Source organism: Seriola dumerili, unplaced genomic scaffold (assembly GCF_002260705.1).
Source record: "Seriola dumerili isolate Sdu_G_001 unplaced genomic scaffold, Sdu_1.0 BDQW01000226.1, whole genome shotgun sequence".
In the NCBI taxonomy this organism is placed as follows: Eukaryota; Metazoa; Chordata; class Actinopteri; order Carangiformes; family Carangidae; genus Seriola; species Seriola dumerili.
In genome coordinates this window covers 6,731,518-6,748,934 of record NW_019174481.1, presented here as the reverse complement: position 1 = coordinate 6,748,934, position 17,417 = coordinate 6,731,518, and the positions used below count along the sequence as shown (strand labels likewise).

General features: G+C 40.3%; 1 protein-coding gene across 2 annotated transcripts; it reads left to right on the top strand.

Moving 5' to 3' along the window:
* Positions 1–920: 920 nt before the first annotated feature.
* rc3h1 (ring finger and CCCH-type domains 1) lies at positions 921–16,394 on the top strand. Of its 2 annotated transcripts, none has more exons than XM_022755274.1 (20): positions 921–1,007; positions 2,329–2,744; positions 3,913–4,033; positions 5,363–5,602; positions 5,736–5,911; positions 6,136–6,336; positions 6,507–6,639; positions 6,849–6,967; positions 7,355–7,467; positions 7,615–7,860; positions 8,124–8,335; positions 8,454–8,863; positions 8,996–9,154; positions 9,354–9,509; positions 9,651–9,873; positions 11,110–11,200; positions 11,343–11,439; positions 11,632–11,862; positions 11,986–12,089; positions 12,207–16,394. In XM_022755274.1, exons 2-20 carry the CDS (start codon positions 2,514–2,516, stop codon positions 12,361–12,363), a joined length of 3,420 nt encoding a protein of 1,139 aa, XP_022610995.1. In that variant the 5' UTR covers positions 921–1,007; positions 2,329–2,513; the 3' UTR covers positions 12,364–16,394. The 2 variants fall into 2 exon arrangements, with proteins under 2 accessions (XP_022610995.1, XP_022610994.1); XM_022755273.1 differs by having other exon boundaries at positions 11,107–11,200.
* The last annotated feature ends 1,023 nt before the right edge of the window (positions 16,395–17,417 follow it).

Genomic DNA, 17,417 nt, shown 5'->3' with positions numbered 1-17,417 from the left:
TCTGCTTCCACTCAACTGTCTACACAGCTCCCAGCTCCCACAGAGGCAGTGTCAGGCGAGCCAGCGGTCTCTCAATCATGATTGGTCCGGTAATCCCTTCAGAAATCAGTGGGATTAGACAAAAATGGAATACAAAAATGCCTGCTTTAATTTCGTCCTTGCCTCGCGAACCCGCTGCCGAGTGAAGCTCCCTGTTGCGTAAGTACAGAGCCCACACACCGACTCCCTGCGCACAGTAATGAGCCAATGAAAAAGAGAGAAAAAATAAAAACTCAGATGTCTTAATGGGCTTCAGCCTAAATGAGATATCACAAATTTCTTGCCATTCCTGAGATATTTCGATGCTCCCGGTATAAAGTTAATGATGATGTGGTGATGTGTTTTAGAGAATATATCTTGCATCGTAAAAACATCTGTCGACTAATTCTTATTTGTCAATACAGCTGACCCCTCCCTCTATCTCAATTCATCCCAGCTCTCCCTATTCTTTCTTTCTTTCTGTCTCTCTCTTTCTCTATCTATCTATCTATCTATCTATCTAGCTATCTACTGTATCTATCTATCTATCTATTTATTTATCTTTGTTTTCATAGAGGCGAGTGCGCGCGCGCACGCACACACGCACACACACGCGCGCGCGCGCGCGCGTGTGCGCTCGTGCACATTCAGCCTAATTGGAACAATGTTCTGCCTGCCAGTTGTCACAATCCCCAGATGTGATCAGACTCTGGCAGATGCTGCTCAGTTTTGTGTCGCTGTTGCTGTGCATGCAGTTCAATGTCAGTAGAGGGCGCCATTGGCGTGTACATACACACATACACACACACACACACACACACACACACACACATACATCTTTCCCAGCTAGCTGTAACCGGCTAGTCTGTTGTCGAGTTCACACCCTCCCCAAACCTCGGCAGCAGCTAAGCTGCACAGTCGACATGGCAAGAAAATATCGCAACAATTTTCTGAAAATGGATGAAAATCTTCCAAGTCTTTTGGAATGAGTGAGTAGTATCGACAATAATTATATATTAGTCCTGATGGAAACTAACAGCAGAAGTTGCACGTTTTGTTTTAGTTAAATTAATGACGCATAGCTATGGATAGTTTTTGCTAACACGATAGGCAGCTAGCTAACAAGCTAACTGCTACCACAGGGAGGAGTACGGTTTCTTCGCTAGCTTGTTAGCCTTATGTGCTCAGTCCAACAAGGAGAGTATTTGTCCTAGCTGCCTCTCAAGGTGCGACGAGAACACCGTATCAATATGATTAAGAACATTTAATCGACATAACGGTGACATTATTGTGTCCGGGAAAAATAAATACATTTTCAAGGCAGTTGGGTTGCTTGGTAGTTTCGGATGGTAGCGTTACATAATCTCGCTGTTGCAAGTCAAATGGCTCCACTTTCCAGTGTCACTGTGGTTTGTCTCAAGCTATCGTTTCCTTGACCATTAGACGAGATTGGAACTAATGTTCTTGGCTGCGTAATAGCTTCACAACCATAGCTACATTCAGAGTAACGACGTTCTCATGACCAACCAAAGATAGGTTTTAGATTAGTTAGTAATGGGTTTTTTTAATCAAATGACGTTTGCTCGTTAGCCTGCCTAGCAAACTAGCCACCCATAGCTTAGCTTGCTAAAAGTAAGCTAACATTATCTACAATTAGCCAGCAAAGCTCATGTCAGTTAAATCATTAATGGGTGTATAACCAAACGTCAAGATGATTACAGCCGCGTTAGAAAATTCATTTACGCAAATTGAAGTAATCTTTTACGTGTTTAGCTTAATGGTAGAACAATGTTACCGAACTCTATTAGCAAACGTTAGCTTCATAACAAGTTAGCGCAGAGGGACTTGGTTGTTAGCCTCTTCAGGACCCTTTGTCCACAGTCATAGTGTTAACCAGCTCTTCTAAGTAGGCCATACAGCAGTTGTTTTGGTTCTTCTCCGTCGCTCGTTTCATCTGTATTTTCGAAATATGTGCTGTGTCACATCTGGTTTCTTTTTCATTTGTTTTGTATTACGGCTGAACAACGCATACTAGCGAGTAGTCAAAGCCAAATTAACTTACAATTAGAAATGTTTTGTTTTTTCCAGTATCAGCAGTTAGACGATAAACCTACTTAGCCATCCTACTGCCTTTAATGCATTCCGTAGGTACAAATGCACTCATACACAACACAACCACGTTTTGTTAGTGCACTTAGATACTGCTGAAATATAAGATAAAGAGGAATATAAAGGTACACTTTGTGTTGTATGCAAACTGGAAAATGTGGATTGCATAAATTTAATTAACATTGTCTTTCTCTTTTGCAGTATTCATCACGCGATGTGATCCAAAATCCACAATGTGTGAGGACATTTAAGAACGATTGAGTTCGGAAGAAAAAAAATCTTGATTCCAGTGGAATCTTCCATATATATATTATTATTATTATATTTTTTTTCTCTGTGTAAAAGTTACATATATTTACACACACTCATCCCATCAACATATAACCATGCCAGTGCAAGCACCACAATGGACAGAGTTCCTGCTGTGCCCAATCTGCACACAGACATTTGAGGAGACTGTTCGCAGGCCCATCAGTTTGGGCTGTGGACACACTGTCTGCAAGATGTGCCTGAACAAGTTGCACCGTAAGGCCTGTCCCTTTGACCAGACAGCCATCAGCACAGACATTGAGCAGCTACCCGTCAACACAGCCCTGTTGCAGCTGGTAGGAGGCCAGGTAAGACGTGTCTTTGTGTATTTGTACTCATGCTTGGCAATTTAGGATGGAGATCTAATGGTTAAGGATAACAGCTTAGTAATGTGTTTTGTGTTTGATTAGTGGAAATTTTACGATACCATTCCTATCTTGACAATTTGATGTTTTCTGTAAAAACTGTTTATGGACTGCATTAGAGCGTTGCACACGGGCTATTACATGATTTGCACATAGCTTGGAGATTCCTTTTATGAGTCACACTCTAGTCATTGAGCAATAACTTTAATTCTGTTGGTTTACTGAGTGCAATCAGTAAAGCTATATCTCTCTGAGTCAGTGTTTGACCAACAGGGTGAGGCGCAGTTAATGGTTTTTTGGCATTGTTGGCCAAGTTTCCAGGTATATACCACATAATAAATAACGTTAGTGTATCAACCATGACTCTGTTGTGTGTCTGATATAGTCTTGATTCTGAAGTCTTGTCTTTTAGCAGACTGTCTTGCATATCTTTGCTCATACAGGTTAGTAGTGTACAATGTCCAATCAAATTAGTATGCCACGATATAAATGGAAGTTGTTATGGTTGTTCTGTACCAGTGTTAGGAGCACTGTTTCCTGTCTGTATTGAATCAAAAGGAATTTATTAAATATGGTGGAGTTATTTTGATAGGTTGGATGTCTATTAGTTATTGAAATTTAAGTGTCCCAACTACTAAGTGTGATACAGCATCATGTGCAATTATTTTTTGCAGTGCCATGGCTCAATTCTGAATGCTGTTTATTAGAATTGTCAACCAGGATAGATGCAGTTCATAAAGCCATGAGAAATTTTTTTTGCTCCGAGTGTAGTGTAAGAATGGCCCTGGCAAAACAAATTAATTAGTGGAACATACTCTAGAATTTGTCACAGAAACATCACCAAACAGTTCTCTTATAAGATAATAATGGAGTTCTAAAGAAAGAGCTTGTGACGGTACTTGACAGTTGTGTGGCATATTTCTTTGAAAGAATAGTATAAATGAAAAGATAATGAAAATAAAATAAGGTGTGTTCCACTACACATACTAAAACATTGTTAAGACATAATTGTAAAAAAAAAAAAAAAAAAAAAAAAAAAAAAAAAAAAAAAAAGCTTTCAGCTATTGCCATGGGTTGTCCTAATTCTTTCCCCCACTGTGTTGTGCTGCAGGTTCCCAAGGCTCAGCCAGTTGCCTTGATTACCAGTCCCGAGGACTCGCAGCATTATGAGGAGGCCAGGCAGTGTGTGGAGGAGCTGGCCCTCTACCTCAAACCCCTCAGCAACACCCGAGGTACTTGATACACAAACACATGCTTGTTACCCTTATCATTTGTTCTTTCTTTATTATGATTCATTGACACTCTTTGGTGCCTTCAAATTAGACTCTGGAGGTTGTTTTCAATATGGGAAGTTCACAAACAGTAATCTTGGTGTTCAAGTGGTTTAAGATGTGAGAACACTGTTGCTAGGTGACTGTAAATGACATGACCTTGTTCCCTTTTCAAAAATGGTGTATGAGTTTGTTTTTTCTGCATGTTAATGTCATGCTGGGAAAAACGAGTAGGAAACAAGTCATGAAAAAAGTAATCAGTGATTTCCATTTGGACCAACGTTTTTAAAAACTTCAGTATATGTTACAACTCATGAACTTGGAGCTGTCTGAAAATTTCCACTTACGAAGTTGTGAATATGACTTATCACATGTTAAATGGACTTTTCTTGTAAACATGTTTATAAACAACACCTCTTAAATTACATGTAGAAGATATGTCAGATGATTCAGTATTTGACCTTGTCATTAGTCAGAAGCTGAATAAATACTAGTATTAGTACTGTAAAATACTATATTATTCTGTTACTCAACTAATTTGTGACATTATAATGTGAAGGATTAAAACAGGATATTTTAATGTCTGAACAGGGATTGAAGAATCTTGTGGTTAAAGCTCAAATCAGTTAGTTTGATCTGGAGTCTTGCCAGTTACTGTATCTGTTAAATATGTAGTGTCATTAAAAACACAAAAGCAGAACTTTATTATCTCACACCTAGCTTTGATTAAGGCTTGTTTTTAAAGTGGTTATAGTGACATTTTATATTTATATTATACCGCTTTAAATACAGCTTTAAAGAGATATACCTTTTAATTGTTTTTGTTCAGACCATTTACACTATGTAAAAAGAACTCTAAACATTAGATGTGCTAGTTTTAATTAAAGATTTTCTTAATCATTGACCATATTAATGATTAATAATGGAATATGATTGATTGATTGATTGATTCCTTGATTGAAATTGTGAATTATTACTAACAATTGATTAGCCGTTAAAAGCTAGTAACAAAATGTATCTTATTGTAACAATTGAAATAGGTATGTTTTAAAGCATAACTAAAACTACAAATAAAAATGTTTTCAAGGTCCCTGTGATGTATCAGTTCAGTTTTATAGAGACTTTATTTTGAGGTACTGTTGTAGTATTGCTTTATACTGACAGGGTGCCATGAATTATTCATCTTCCTTTATTCATATAAATGTGGTATACTGGTATGTAATAATACAAGGATATGTTTCTTTGTTTATTCCCTTGATTCACCTATGGTCCAATCTAATCTCTAACCAGGCGTGGGTCTGAGCAGCACGGCCCAGAGCATACTGAGTCGACCCATGCAGAGGAAACTGGTAACTCTGGTCCACTGCCAACTGGTGGAAGAGGAAGGCCGCGTTAGAGCCATGAGAGCTGCCCGCTCTCTGGGTGAGCGAACTGTCACTGAACTCATCTTGCAGCACCAGAATCCACAGCAGCTCTCCTCCAATCTGTGGGCTGCTGTCCGTGCACGAGGATGTCAGTTTCTCGGCCCAGGTAAAATGTTTTCCCATTACCTGCAAAGTGAAACAAGCCCCAAAGCAGTCCATATGTCCTCAGTAAATGGTGGCCTTTTTGGCAATCAACTGTTCCTTGTGATTTTTATGTTTGTGTTTTTTTTCTCCCCCAGCCATGCAGGAGGAAGCTCTAAAGTTGGTTCTTCTTGCTCTAGAGGATGGCTCTGCTCTTTCCAGGAAGGTGTTAGTTCTCTTTGTAGTCCAGAGGCTTGAGCCACGCTTCCCACAGGCCTCTAAAACTAGCATAGGTCATGTGGTGCAGCTCCTCTACAGGGCCTCCTGCTTCAAGGTATGTTTCTGGCTGGGAACCAGAAGAAATTTCATTCATTTTCTTGATGTTTGTGTGAAATCCTGTAGGTAATTTTTTGCAAACTGTGAAGAGATTCTCGTTTTTAAAAATCATTGTTAATTCAACACCATAATGAGTATAAAACAGGAAATGAAACTCTGTGTAGTAGAAACCAACAGAGGAAATAAAATATTCAACTAACAACTTCTTCTGTGGCGATCCAGGTGACCAAACGTGATGAAGATTCATCCCTGATGCAGCTGAAAGAGGAGTTTCGCACTTACGAGGCTCTGCGGCGCGAGCATGACTCTCAGATTGTTCAGATTGCCATGGAGGGAGGGCTGCGTATCGCACCTGACCAGTGGTCTTCTCTGTTATATGGAGATCAGTCTCACAAGTCACATATGCAGTCTATCATAGATAAGGTGAGTAAGATAAGTAAATGTTTGTTTTTGTTTGTATCCCATATTTTTCCACATAGAGTAATCTGCTACTGTATATATCAAAGCATGCTCCTACATAATATACATGAAGCCTGTCAGCCATTAAACTACCAAAACAGTAACTCCATCTCTCCTTTGTGCTTCTGGCATAGCTGCAGACCCCGGCGTCTTTTGCTCAGAGTGTCCAGGAGCTGACGATTGCGCTGCAGAGGACCGGTGACCCAGCCAACCTCAACAGACTGCGGCCCCACCTGGAACTACTGGCCAACATTGATCCCAGTCCTGGTAAGAAACAACAGATTTTTTCCCCACCAATCACACCCTACGTACACCCATATAAAGTCCAGCTGTATACTAGTCTTGTTCAGGTTTATGTAAGTAGCAGAATTTGAAATAATTATACCTGCGAAGTCTTTGTGTAGATCACCTTTGAGTTTGCAGGCCTGAATATTCAAACAGAATAGGTTTTTCCTCATATCTCTTTGTCTCCCCAGATGCCCCGCCTCCTACATGGGAGCAGCTTGAGAAGGGGTTGGTAGCAGTGAAGACAGTGGTGCATGGCCTGGTGGACTTCATCCAGAACCACAGCAAGAAAGGAGCTGATCCTCAACAAGTCAGTTTTTCTATTTGAACCTGAAAAGAGCTTGGAATAGGAACGCTGTTAATCCGTCCAATAGTTCCAGAGACTTGTAGAAATATGTTTTGACAGCTCATGGTGGCCCAGCACCTTGATAAGACACTTGATATTTTTTTCCTTTTTATTATTTTTTTATTTTTTTTGCAACAAGTCTATCAATTCTGAGGCGTTTGCTAAACAATATTGTGACAATTCATTTTGTCATATCAGCCTTAATTGTAATGTTTATCAAGAAGAGTACTGAGTGTTAACACAGATCAGATTGCTTTTTGTCATGCCAGGCAAGTTCCATAAATTGGATTTTACCATGACAAACAAGTCAGAGTGTTCTCTATTTTATTAACACCTAATGTCTCTCTTTAGCCTCCTCAGCACAGCAAGTACAAGACATACATGTGTCGTGACATGAAGCAGAAAGGAGGCTGTCCTCGTGGAGCCAGCTGTACCTTTGCTCACTCTCAGGAAGAACTGGAGAAGTGAGTGTGACAAATATCAACATGAGGCATTATTTACATTTTTAAATTAGATATTGCAGTTGATTTGAAATCATTGTCCTTCTCTTTTTTATCCAAAAGGACCACTGCTTCTCTTATAAACTTTATACTGTGTTTTATACTTGTCAGGTATCGTAAAATGAACAAGCGTCTGGCAGCTCGCCTCCCTGGCCCAGGAGGGCTCATGCCAGATGAGGGCCTTCCTCTTGATGTAGCAGTGACCCGGAAGCCTTCACCCCTCCCCAATGGCAGTGTTGCACCCTCTTTGCCCCAGCTCATTGCTCGCGGCACAGACACAGTCCCATATGAACTGTTGCGTAAACCCGTCAAGATGGATGGAGGGAGTCCCAGTGCCCCAGGATCACCACCTGATGTGTAAGTAAAGTACTCTCTACTCTCTGTATGTTAATTTAGTTAGCAGCTGAAGAATAGGCCACAGTCTGCCATCAGGTCTGCAGATTTCTGTTCTGATTGACACCAGCTGATTGCAATGTATTTTGAATCTCTACTTTAATGGTTCAAGCTATTAATAAAATTACCTGGAAGATATTTTTCAGAGAAGGATTAGATACTTCCTGACACTTTTTTTTTTAACTTGAAACATTTTAGTTATGAACCTAAACGTTTTATTCCTATAGCCTGGACTCTGTACCCAAACCTGGTATGCCTCTGCCACCTCATGCCATGGCCCATCCAAGGATGCCAGCCGACCACCTCTCTGGGGTGAAGCACATGCCTGTGGTACCTAGAAGTTCTCCAGTGTACCCCCAGCCGCAGCTTCCTGAGATGTGCTATGACACTCGCCCACCACCTTCTGCTTCTCAGTATGAGCCCCCGCAGTATGCCACAGGTATGGGTTAAGTTAACTGAATAATTGTATGTGAGACTAATGAAAATATGTTTTACTTTAATACTTATAAATCAATTACAAAAGTGATGTTAATAATATTCTGCCTTTTATTTCTCAGGGTACCCCTACCAGCAGCCACCACAGTATGTTCCTCGGGATTACATTCGTAACCCACCTCCCCCAAGTGAGTCAGGACCCCCTTACCAGGACCCCTACCCTGGCTATGGCCCTCCAGAGCGCCCGTATCAGGCTCCTCACTCTGGCCCAACCTTCTCCTACCCTCACCCTCCACACTATGACCGAGGTCGCCATGGAACCTACACTGGCCCACCACCTCCCCCACAGCCTTACCCATCTCAGAGGGATAACCTAGTCAGAATGAGCCCTGCCCCTCTGGATGTTCCCCCGCCATCAGCAGCACAGGCTAACTCACTGTACCACCCAGAGCCCAGTGCCCGGGATAGGTACCCACCAGATGGCTACTATCCACCAGGTGCCCAGGCGCCACCCATGAGGGCTTATGTCAGGGTGAGTGAGGGTTTAGATTGATTTTCATTCAAACTCTTTGAAACTTTACCTTCTTGTGTCGTCATACTAGTTACAAAACACTGAGATAACTGCCAGTAGTTGACCAGCAATATTTCTGCTTGTGTGTCTTAGGGGCCATCATATAGTGGTCCACAGGCCAGCCTGGACTATCTGCACCGACGTCGGCAGGAGCTGTTATCCCAGCTGGAGGAAAGGAAGGTCATCTCTCCTCCACCATTCGCTGCCTCCCCCACTCTTTCTCATCCCTTCCCCAGCGACTACCCTCCAGAGGTTAGCACAGAGTGAATTTCTTTGAGACTCTTTCAGATTGCTCACAGGCATTAAACTGAAAGATCTGACAAATGATTCAAGAAGTGTAGATGGCATGGCAGTATAATAGTAAAAAGAGAAGTATTGGTTGACTGTGAATGCAAGTAAGTATTAGTGACAGCTTTCTTTCTTTCTCTCGTTTAATATTTTGTGTCTGCAGTATGGTGAGGAGAACTCCAAAACCATTGTGAAATGCAGAGAGCCTGACTATGCAGGGCAATACTCTCCCTGGTCTTGTGAAACCATTGGCTCCTACATTGGCACAAAGGATGCCAAACCCAAAGATGTTATGGTTCCTGGTAGCATGGAGATGATGGTGAGTTTTCCCGTGTAAACATTAGGTGTGGGAAAATGTTAGATTCTTGGATGTATTGTAATTCTGTCTAGAATTATTTTTTTTCCTCTCCATAGCATAACCTCTTCTTTCTTTACCTCTCCCTGTTCATCTGTCCGTCAGAATGTGGAGGCTAAGGGTCTGAGGGAACCATCGCTGGATGCTCCTCGGAGGGGTGCAGAAGTCAAGGACGATGACCCCATTATCCCGTTTGGCCCCCAGCCCACTGTATCACGTTTTGGTGCCATCTCCCGCACCTCAAAAACAGGCTACCAGACCACCGGCCCAGTGCAGGCTATGGCCTCCACTCCCCAGAACCCAAATTCTAAACATATGGCCATGCCAGGTAAGAAACCATGTGCACAACAACATAAAGGGTGGCTACTCGACCCTAGCCCGTGTGTGTTTCATTTGGTGCAGATGGACTGTTTGTTCATGTGCGGCGATGGCTATTTTTTCTGAGCTGCAGTTTATAAACACCATTGCCCATTGGCATTTATCAAACATAATAAATAGTATATCTTAATTTGCTCACATCAAACTTGGAAAGGACAGAACACATGTTAACCTGATCACTGTTTCTGCCATTCACTGTTGTTGTTTTATTAGTTTTTTTGTTCTCTTTTTGTGGCTGGGATAGTTCCGCTTCACACTGATCAAAGTTGTAAGCAAACATTGAAACCTGATTTGACACGACATTGAGGCCGGGGTGCTTGTGTAATTTGCAGAGCACATAGTGAAAAAACATGCCAGCATCAATAAAAGGAATTGATAAGTTTTGGACAATTTGGAACCGATTCTCGATTCCCATCGGTAGCCTGATGCGACCTGATGGGTTGGGCCAAGTTCAGTCACATCAGCCAATGAATAAGCAGTGAAGATTTGACTTTTTAAGTACTACAAATTAGGATGCTTCAAATTGCTGATGACATTTCCTAATGTGTGTGTGTATTAAAAGAAAAATCTACACTTAGCCTATATAAAGTCACAGTCATTTTAGGAGCCCATGATAACAACAACTGTATGACAGGGAAACACAAACTCTTCAGCTTACATTAACGGCATCAGGCTCAGGTCGTTGTTCGGTTACTACTCTCTCTGGCTTGGGTCTGATTCAGAAAAAAATATGCAGCCCGTGCAGTACTCTAATCCCCATATCATTTCTGGAATTCGGCTGACTCTGAGGTATTTGTCTTGCTGCATTCCTAACTATACACTCAGGTAGAGTAGGATACTGCTAATTAGGGATGGTCAATAATTAATTTTATTCTAGATGAGCTCTCTAAAATATTAATATTGAGAGATTGATATTCTGTTTTCTCATGTCAAGTGAAATTTTATCAAAATTATTTCTGAAATGCTTGAGATTAAAACATTAAAGAAAACTGAAAAAAACCTAAATGATTAAACAAAAATAGTTCAATTGAATCTATTGATATTGACAAATTCTCGATTAATTTTGTCAACACTGACCACACCTACCTGTTTAACTGTGGTCATTTCACATATTTGTGGTGTTTAATCATTTCAGATTGTCATGAAAACATTTCTGACAACCATTTTACCCCCTTGCCTACAGCAGAATACACATATGGAAGCCATGGAGGATGGGGTGGAGCTTCATACCCCTCCCACCAGACTGCCGCCTCCTCTCAGGGACACTTTAGTGAGCGGTGAGGCCTCCATTTGGTTTTCTTGTTGTCTTTTTAACATTCATAACATGATACTACTGATCATGCTTTTAAAAAAATGACAGAAATACATGTATGAAACTTTTTTTTCTCACAAATTTCTTACTGTATGTCACCCTCACAGCCTACCTATGGCAGCCCCAGACAGAGAACAGTTAAAAATTGAGCTGCAACAGGTCAACCAGCAGATCACCCAACAGACCCAGATGCACAGCATGGAGGTATGTATACTCTCCAACAGGACTGGAAAGTACAGAAAATGATTGGATAAATTCTGCATTTCCAATAATGTTTAAATACTTGAATACATCTAAAAAAATGTAATTCTATTTTATACTGTGTTTCTTCTGGTTATTGCCAGAAATTTTTAAATTGCACACTCATCCCCCTCACTTCCTGTTTCAATATTACAGGCTGCCAGTAACTCTTTACTGCTGCAGAGGGAAGCCAGTGCATTGGCAGGTCAGCCTGGACAGCCCAGCCAGGGCCAGGCAGCAGCAGCAGCAGCAGCAGTGCAGCAGCAGCAACAGCCCAAGTGGCCAGCAGGGGGAGCAAGTGCAACAGCTGTCTCCAGTGAACAGCTAAGCCTGGAGCTCCACCAGGTGGAGAGAGAGATCGGCAAGAGGACCCGTGAGATGGCTATGGTAGGGGGGGGGGCGTAGTTGTGTTTTTTTTTTTTTTGTTTTTTTTTAAATGGTTTTCTTTAAGAATCAATTCAGCCTCTCAAATAACAGAATCTAAGCATGTTTTCTCCATTTCCAAACCAGGAAAACCAAGTAGCGCACGATGTTCAGCAGTACAAGATGAAACCTGCAGAGAATGGACAACCAGAGCACAAGACTCAGCTGGAAGAAATCTCCCTGGCTCTTGGGTGAGAATACACATACTTCATATACAGTCATGTGTAAATTTCCTTAATATGTGCATATCCCAATAATTTGCCTGTGCTCGTCCCACTTCTCACTTGTGTCCTTTGTCCCCCTTTCAGCGAGGTGTCAAACGGCTCCAGCAGTCTGCAAGAAAGTGCAGTGGGCGGGTCCATGCTGTCACTGACCAATAAGACATCTGCGTTGAGCCTGTGTTCTGACCCAGGTGCCACTGGTTCAGAGATGCAGAAGAATGGCGTCGTCCATTCCTGCTCTTAGGCAGTACACACACACACACACACACACACACACACACACACACACACACACACACACACACACACACTCAAGATGCTCGATTGAAAAGCATGCACAGGCACACATACACCCATTCTATTTAGAAGATGAGCAGTATCTGCCGTGATATGAATTTTCTTTCTTTTTGTTCTGTGAATGAGCTTTTTTTAATGACTTTCCTTGCCTGGAAACCAGGGCATATGATAACATTTCTTGTGTGCGTTTCGTTATTTCATTTTTTTTCTTTTGTACTGGGATAATAGATTAACAAGGTTCGCAGTAGATGTACCAGGAAGAGAAAATGGTGGTGATATTGACAGTTTATTTGTAGCTTCATTCAGAATGAATAGACCTATTCCATCCTTCATAAACACAAAACATAGTCAAGTATTTGATTGATTTTTCCCATATAAGATTTTTGGTTGAGTTGTCCTAGCATACATGTAAATGAACGGTTAGATACAGAGGAGCAGATCACCATCACATCACATGCGCTCTGAAGAACTTCTCTTGTTACAATCTGATGATGTGCGAAGGTATTGTAGGAAACAGCAGGGTTGTGTTGCTTGCTACTCACCCCCAGAATCGTAAAAAAAAAAAAGTGGTTGCCCAGATCTAGATGGTCTGAGGAGGGAAAAGCAGCACAATGTTCCACCAGTATTCAGCAAATATGGAGATGCAAATTGTTTTTAGACATCACTTTTGCACCACGTGCACTTCCTCACCTGCCATGTGAAGTATGATTTTTTTTTTTTTTATTAGTGCATTTTATGAACTCATCATATGTCTGTTTCGTACTTGAAAGCAGTATATTCTATATTTAATTGAAGCATTCTGTTTTAAAGATTGCAACAAGTCTTTTTGATAAGGAGCTTTCCACAAGTTTTCTATAAGGGAATCTACTAGTGCTTCTCTTGGTTATGATGTGACCTGACGTGGTTTGGTTACAATGCCTTTCGCCAGTGCTCCAAAGAGCTGCATTCAGCCTTGGCCGATTATGTTGTGACATTTGTCACAGCATGCTCAAAAATAGCTGTTTTTTTTTTGTTTGTTTTGTGGTGAATGCACATGATCTGGCTTTTGAGAATACATCTTTCTGCTTCAGGAGTCATGAGAATGAGTGTCAGCTTGACTTTATAATGTCAGGGTAACTGAATAAGGATTTCCCTCCTCAGAGCTTCTCATCTGGCCACACAAAAGGCCTCCCCATTGGGATTATCTTGTCATTTGTTCTCCTAACTTCTATGAAGTTGCCTTCCCTTGTGTCTTTTTGTTGAATTTTGTTTAATTTTTTCATGCTTTACGTTGTTACGATTTTGGGGGGGGTGGGGGTGGGGGGTTGAAGCTTACCGAGTGAAGGCACCTAGTTTAATTGGATTCACGTCTTTCTCTCTGTCATGAAATGTTTGAATTTGGAGTAAAACCCAGACTTACCATTTGTACTCTCAGAAAAGTGACTGACTGTTTAGTGTTTTTAGCTAGACAGTACATTTGAAATCATGTTTACAGCTGAGGATAATAGTTGTTGGTTATTGAAGTGTAAACAGAATCTCCTTTAGATCTGATCAGTTTTATTGTAATAAGTATATTCAAGCATCTTCACTGGTGAGTAGCACAATCTTCTGTTCAATTTATCACATTTTTCTCTCTATAACTTGCTGTCATCATCACCACCATTATAGCTATTATTGCTCTTCATCATGACAACCACTTTTCACTGAGTATTGTCCTCTTTTCAATTTTAACTATCTCGACATTGCAAATGAGGAAAACCTCAATGATCTTCGAGGCTTCAAAAAATAAATGAAATCATGTAAATTGTTTACTGCTGATGCTCAACATGGAGCTCTTTGCCTTCTGTAAACAATTAGCATGATTGACAACAGTTTTACAGCTCTGCTGAGAGTAAGTGAGCCTTTTCGCTTGAACGGTTGAAGGATAGAGGAGACGCTCTGGGTCAAGTCGTTTTAGTTTAATGTTGAGCCTCTATTATGGTCAGACGAGGGGTACTGAGAAACTGACAGAGTTTGACAAATCCCTGATAACTGATGAGTCAATGGAATAGAGACACAAATGTTTTTGTGTCTGTCATCGTCATCTGGGTTGCTTGATGGGCATCTCTTCCAATTTGTTAGCCCCTTGATAGCGGATGTTTGGGATTTTCTTTTTTTTTTTTTTCTTTTCTTTTTTCAGTTTTTCCAACCACACTTCAAAGCCTCTGGTTTTTCTCGCTACATTTATTGTTTAGGTACACAGCTCACTTATACATATAAGTATGTATACATACATTAATATACTAAAGCACTATTAACGTGCCACCTCTTATTCTACTCGCTCAGCATTTATATTAAATGATCTCTACTTAGACTCAGCAAACTTTTATTTTCTTTTTGTTGTTTGATTTGTTTTCTGTCCACTGGTTGCCAACACAGACTTTATCCTTTCCCAGACGAAGGACTTCTGTGCGCATTGATGTGTGTTCACTTAATCGTTTGTGTTCAAACAAAGATGTTCTTTATAGACTATGCTTCCAAAGAAGACAAAATTCTGTAACTTTGGAAAATTTATGGAGAAGTTTTGTGTGTGCTAGATTGTATTGTAGAAAATGTACCCTGACTTAAGTTTTTTTTCCCCTCAAAGTGTGCTGTACTGGGTGATAGTGTTGAGGTATTAGAAAAGTGTTGGGGTTTTTTCCCACCCCCCACCCCCAAGGATGTTCAGGAAGTCTCTAATGAAAGGTTGGCCTTAAATCCTCTTGCAATGCTCCTTTACCTTGTCTGCTTTTAGGAGCATGAGATGACCTCAGAAATTACTAACACTGAATTGGCATGATTTAGAGTCATATTGATGGACTCTAGCAGACCCACCCCCCCTTTGGAAAATGTCATACAAACAACAACAATTCAATAACCCAAATCTCAAGGTTTTCATCAAAATGTGTAATTTTATGTTTTTTCTATGGAAATGTTGTTGACCTAGCTGGGTTTGTAGTTCTTTTTTCTTTCTTTTTTTTTGTTTGTTTCTGCAATAGTTGAGTGAATTTACTGACCTGCAAGTCTTACAGTCTTGAATGCATCATCTGACCTGATGTGTAGTCAACAGCGAGTGAGATACAAGAGTATTTGAGTGACAGTCACACACAAGTTTTGTTCCTCTTTGACAGCTATTCACACAAAATTGGCAACCCAGCTTAATTCTGCTGTTATAAATCGCAAGAAGTATAATGACTTCTGAAAAGATAAAATGCGGTTTGGCAATGAATTGGCAACATTTAATGGTGTTAATTCAATATGATGTTTCTCATTCTCTCTTCAGTGCAAGTCAACCAAAACTATCACAATGCTGATTCTACCTGATAGGTCTATGCAGGTCTGAATGAGCCTAAAATGCCTTTAGCTTAGCAGAACTGACACACAATGACTTACGGGGTGGTTTACTATATAATAAGTAGCAAAAATGTTAATTTCAATCTCCTGTGTGTTTTTGTTTCTGAGTGGAACTGCTGCCTCTAGCCCTCGTTTACATAACCAGTTAACCCCTCCACTCCCACCCTTGACCACTGAACTCTGTTACTGCTGTTTGAGGCTCACATTTTATTCCCTGACTTTCTGGGGAAATTCGCAAATGGCTTTTTTATATAATTACTCCCTTGTAAAATATCTCTTAAATTAAGGTACAGGTTTGATTTCAGCAAGAAAAAAGAAGTTTTTATATGTATATTATACTCCATTAAGGAATGTCTAGAATTATCTTCCTCCAATGTGGATGTAGCCATTATTACGCCATTTTATGACTTTGTAAGAGAATTCACTGTGTGAAAATTGGTTTGCATTTTTGTATAATACAATCTGCTTTTTTTTTTTTGTTTGATACGAGACAGAGGTCAAACTGGAAGTTTGAAGAGAAAAAAAAAATGAAATGAACCTGTGAAATTGAGAAAACAAAATGTAACTTATGTACAACAGTGATTCTAAGCTGAGGGGGAAAGATTAAATGATATTGCTAACTCTGAATGTTTGTGTCATTGTTTTGTTGTATTGTTTTTGTATTGTATGTTTTAACAGAGTTCAAGTTAAAGAGCAAAGAACATCTTTTTTTTTTGAGCTCCAGTGGTGAAGTCCTCAACTTTCTGCAATGATGTTAAGTGTGTTCAAAGTGCGGTCAGTACATCTTGACATCATATGGAGTGTGGTTACAGGTGCAGCCGAAGAGGTAAGAGAAATACTACTTTTCTTTCTTTTCTGTCTTAAGTACACACAAGTTAGTCATTAAATAGTCACCTAACATTTACATTTCTACAGGGTTGAATCAGGACCTCTTTAACCAATTTTCCTTCAAAAAAAATATCAGTTTGTTCTTGGCCTCAGAAACAGCAGTTGACAGAACAATGTCAACTCAAAAGTCAACTTGTTCTGGAGCTTTTGACCATACCACAGTCTTCACCAGCAGATGGAATTTCCTCATATTTGTTAAAGCACTTCTTGTCCATGTTTGCCAAGCTTATCTTTCTTTGCTGATGAAAACTGCAAGTAAAGGGACCTTGAGTTGAATGTTTTGTCAAATCATCAAAAACTGTATGCCAAGTGCTACAAATCTTTTATGGCAGTGCTTAGATACAAAGTGTATGAACAAAGACTTAATTTGCTTTAACAAACACAACCTCGACCTGGGATCAAAGTGGAAAATATAGTTTTATAGCCACTACTGCAACACTGATGTAACAGGATGTTTGATAGAATTTTAATACCCCTAAATCTAAAATACATTTTACACAACTCTTTACAGTCACTTTTTTCACTATTTAGGCATATCTTGCACGGTCTTCACTCTCCCCTTCTCTGTCCTGTGGTTGGGTTGTGGTTGTTTCCATCTAGCACTTCCCTGTTGGTATGGATCATCCTCACATTAGATTACAGATTCTCAGTCGAACCCATCACTGATTCCTCATTCAGTCTATCTACCTTTACCTACAAAGCTAAGTAGCATTTGATTGGCTATAAAGTCATTGCTTTGTAGAGGACAAATTGTGTAATGGA

Coding starts and splice junctions, on each gene's coding strand:
- rc3h1 (XM_022755273.1), top strand. CDS start 2,514: ATGCCAGTGCAAGCACCACAATGGACAGAGTTCCTGCTGTGCCCAATC. Junction 2,745..3,912: donor TGCAGCTGGTAGGAGGCCAG/GTAAGACGTGTC, acceptor GTTGTGCTGCAG/GTTCCCAAGGCTCAGCCAGT. Junction 7,468..7,614: donor TCTCAGGAAGAACTGGAGAA/GTGAGTGTGACA, acceptor TATACTTGTCAG/GTATCGTAAAATGAACAAGC.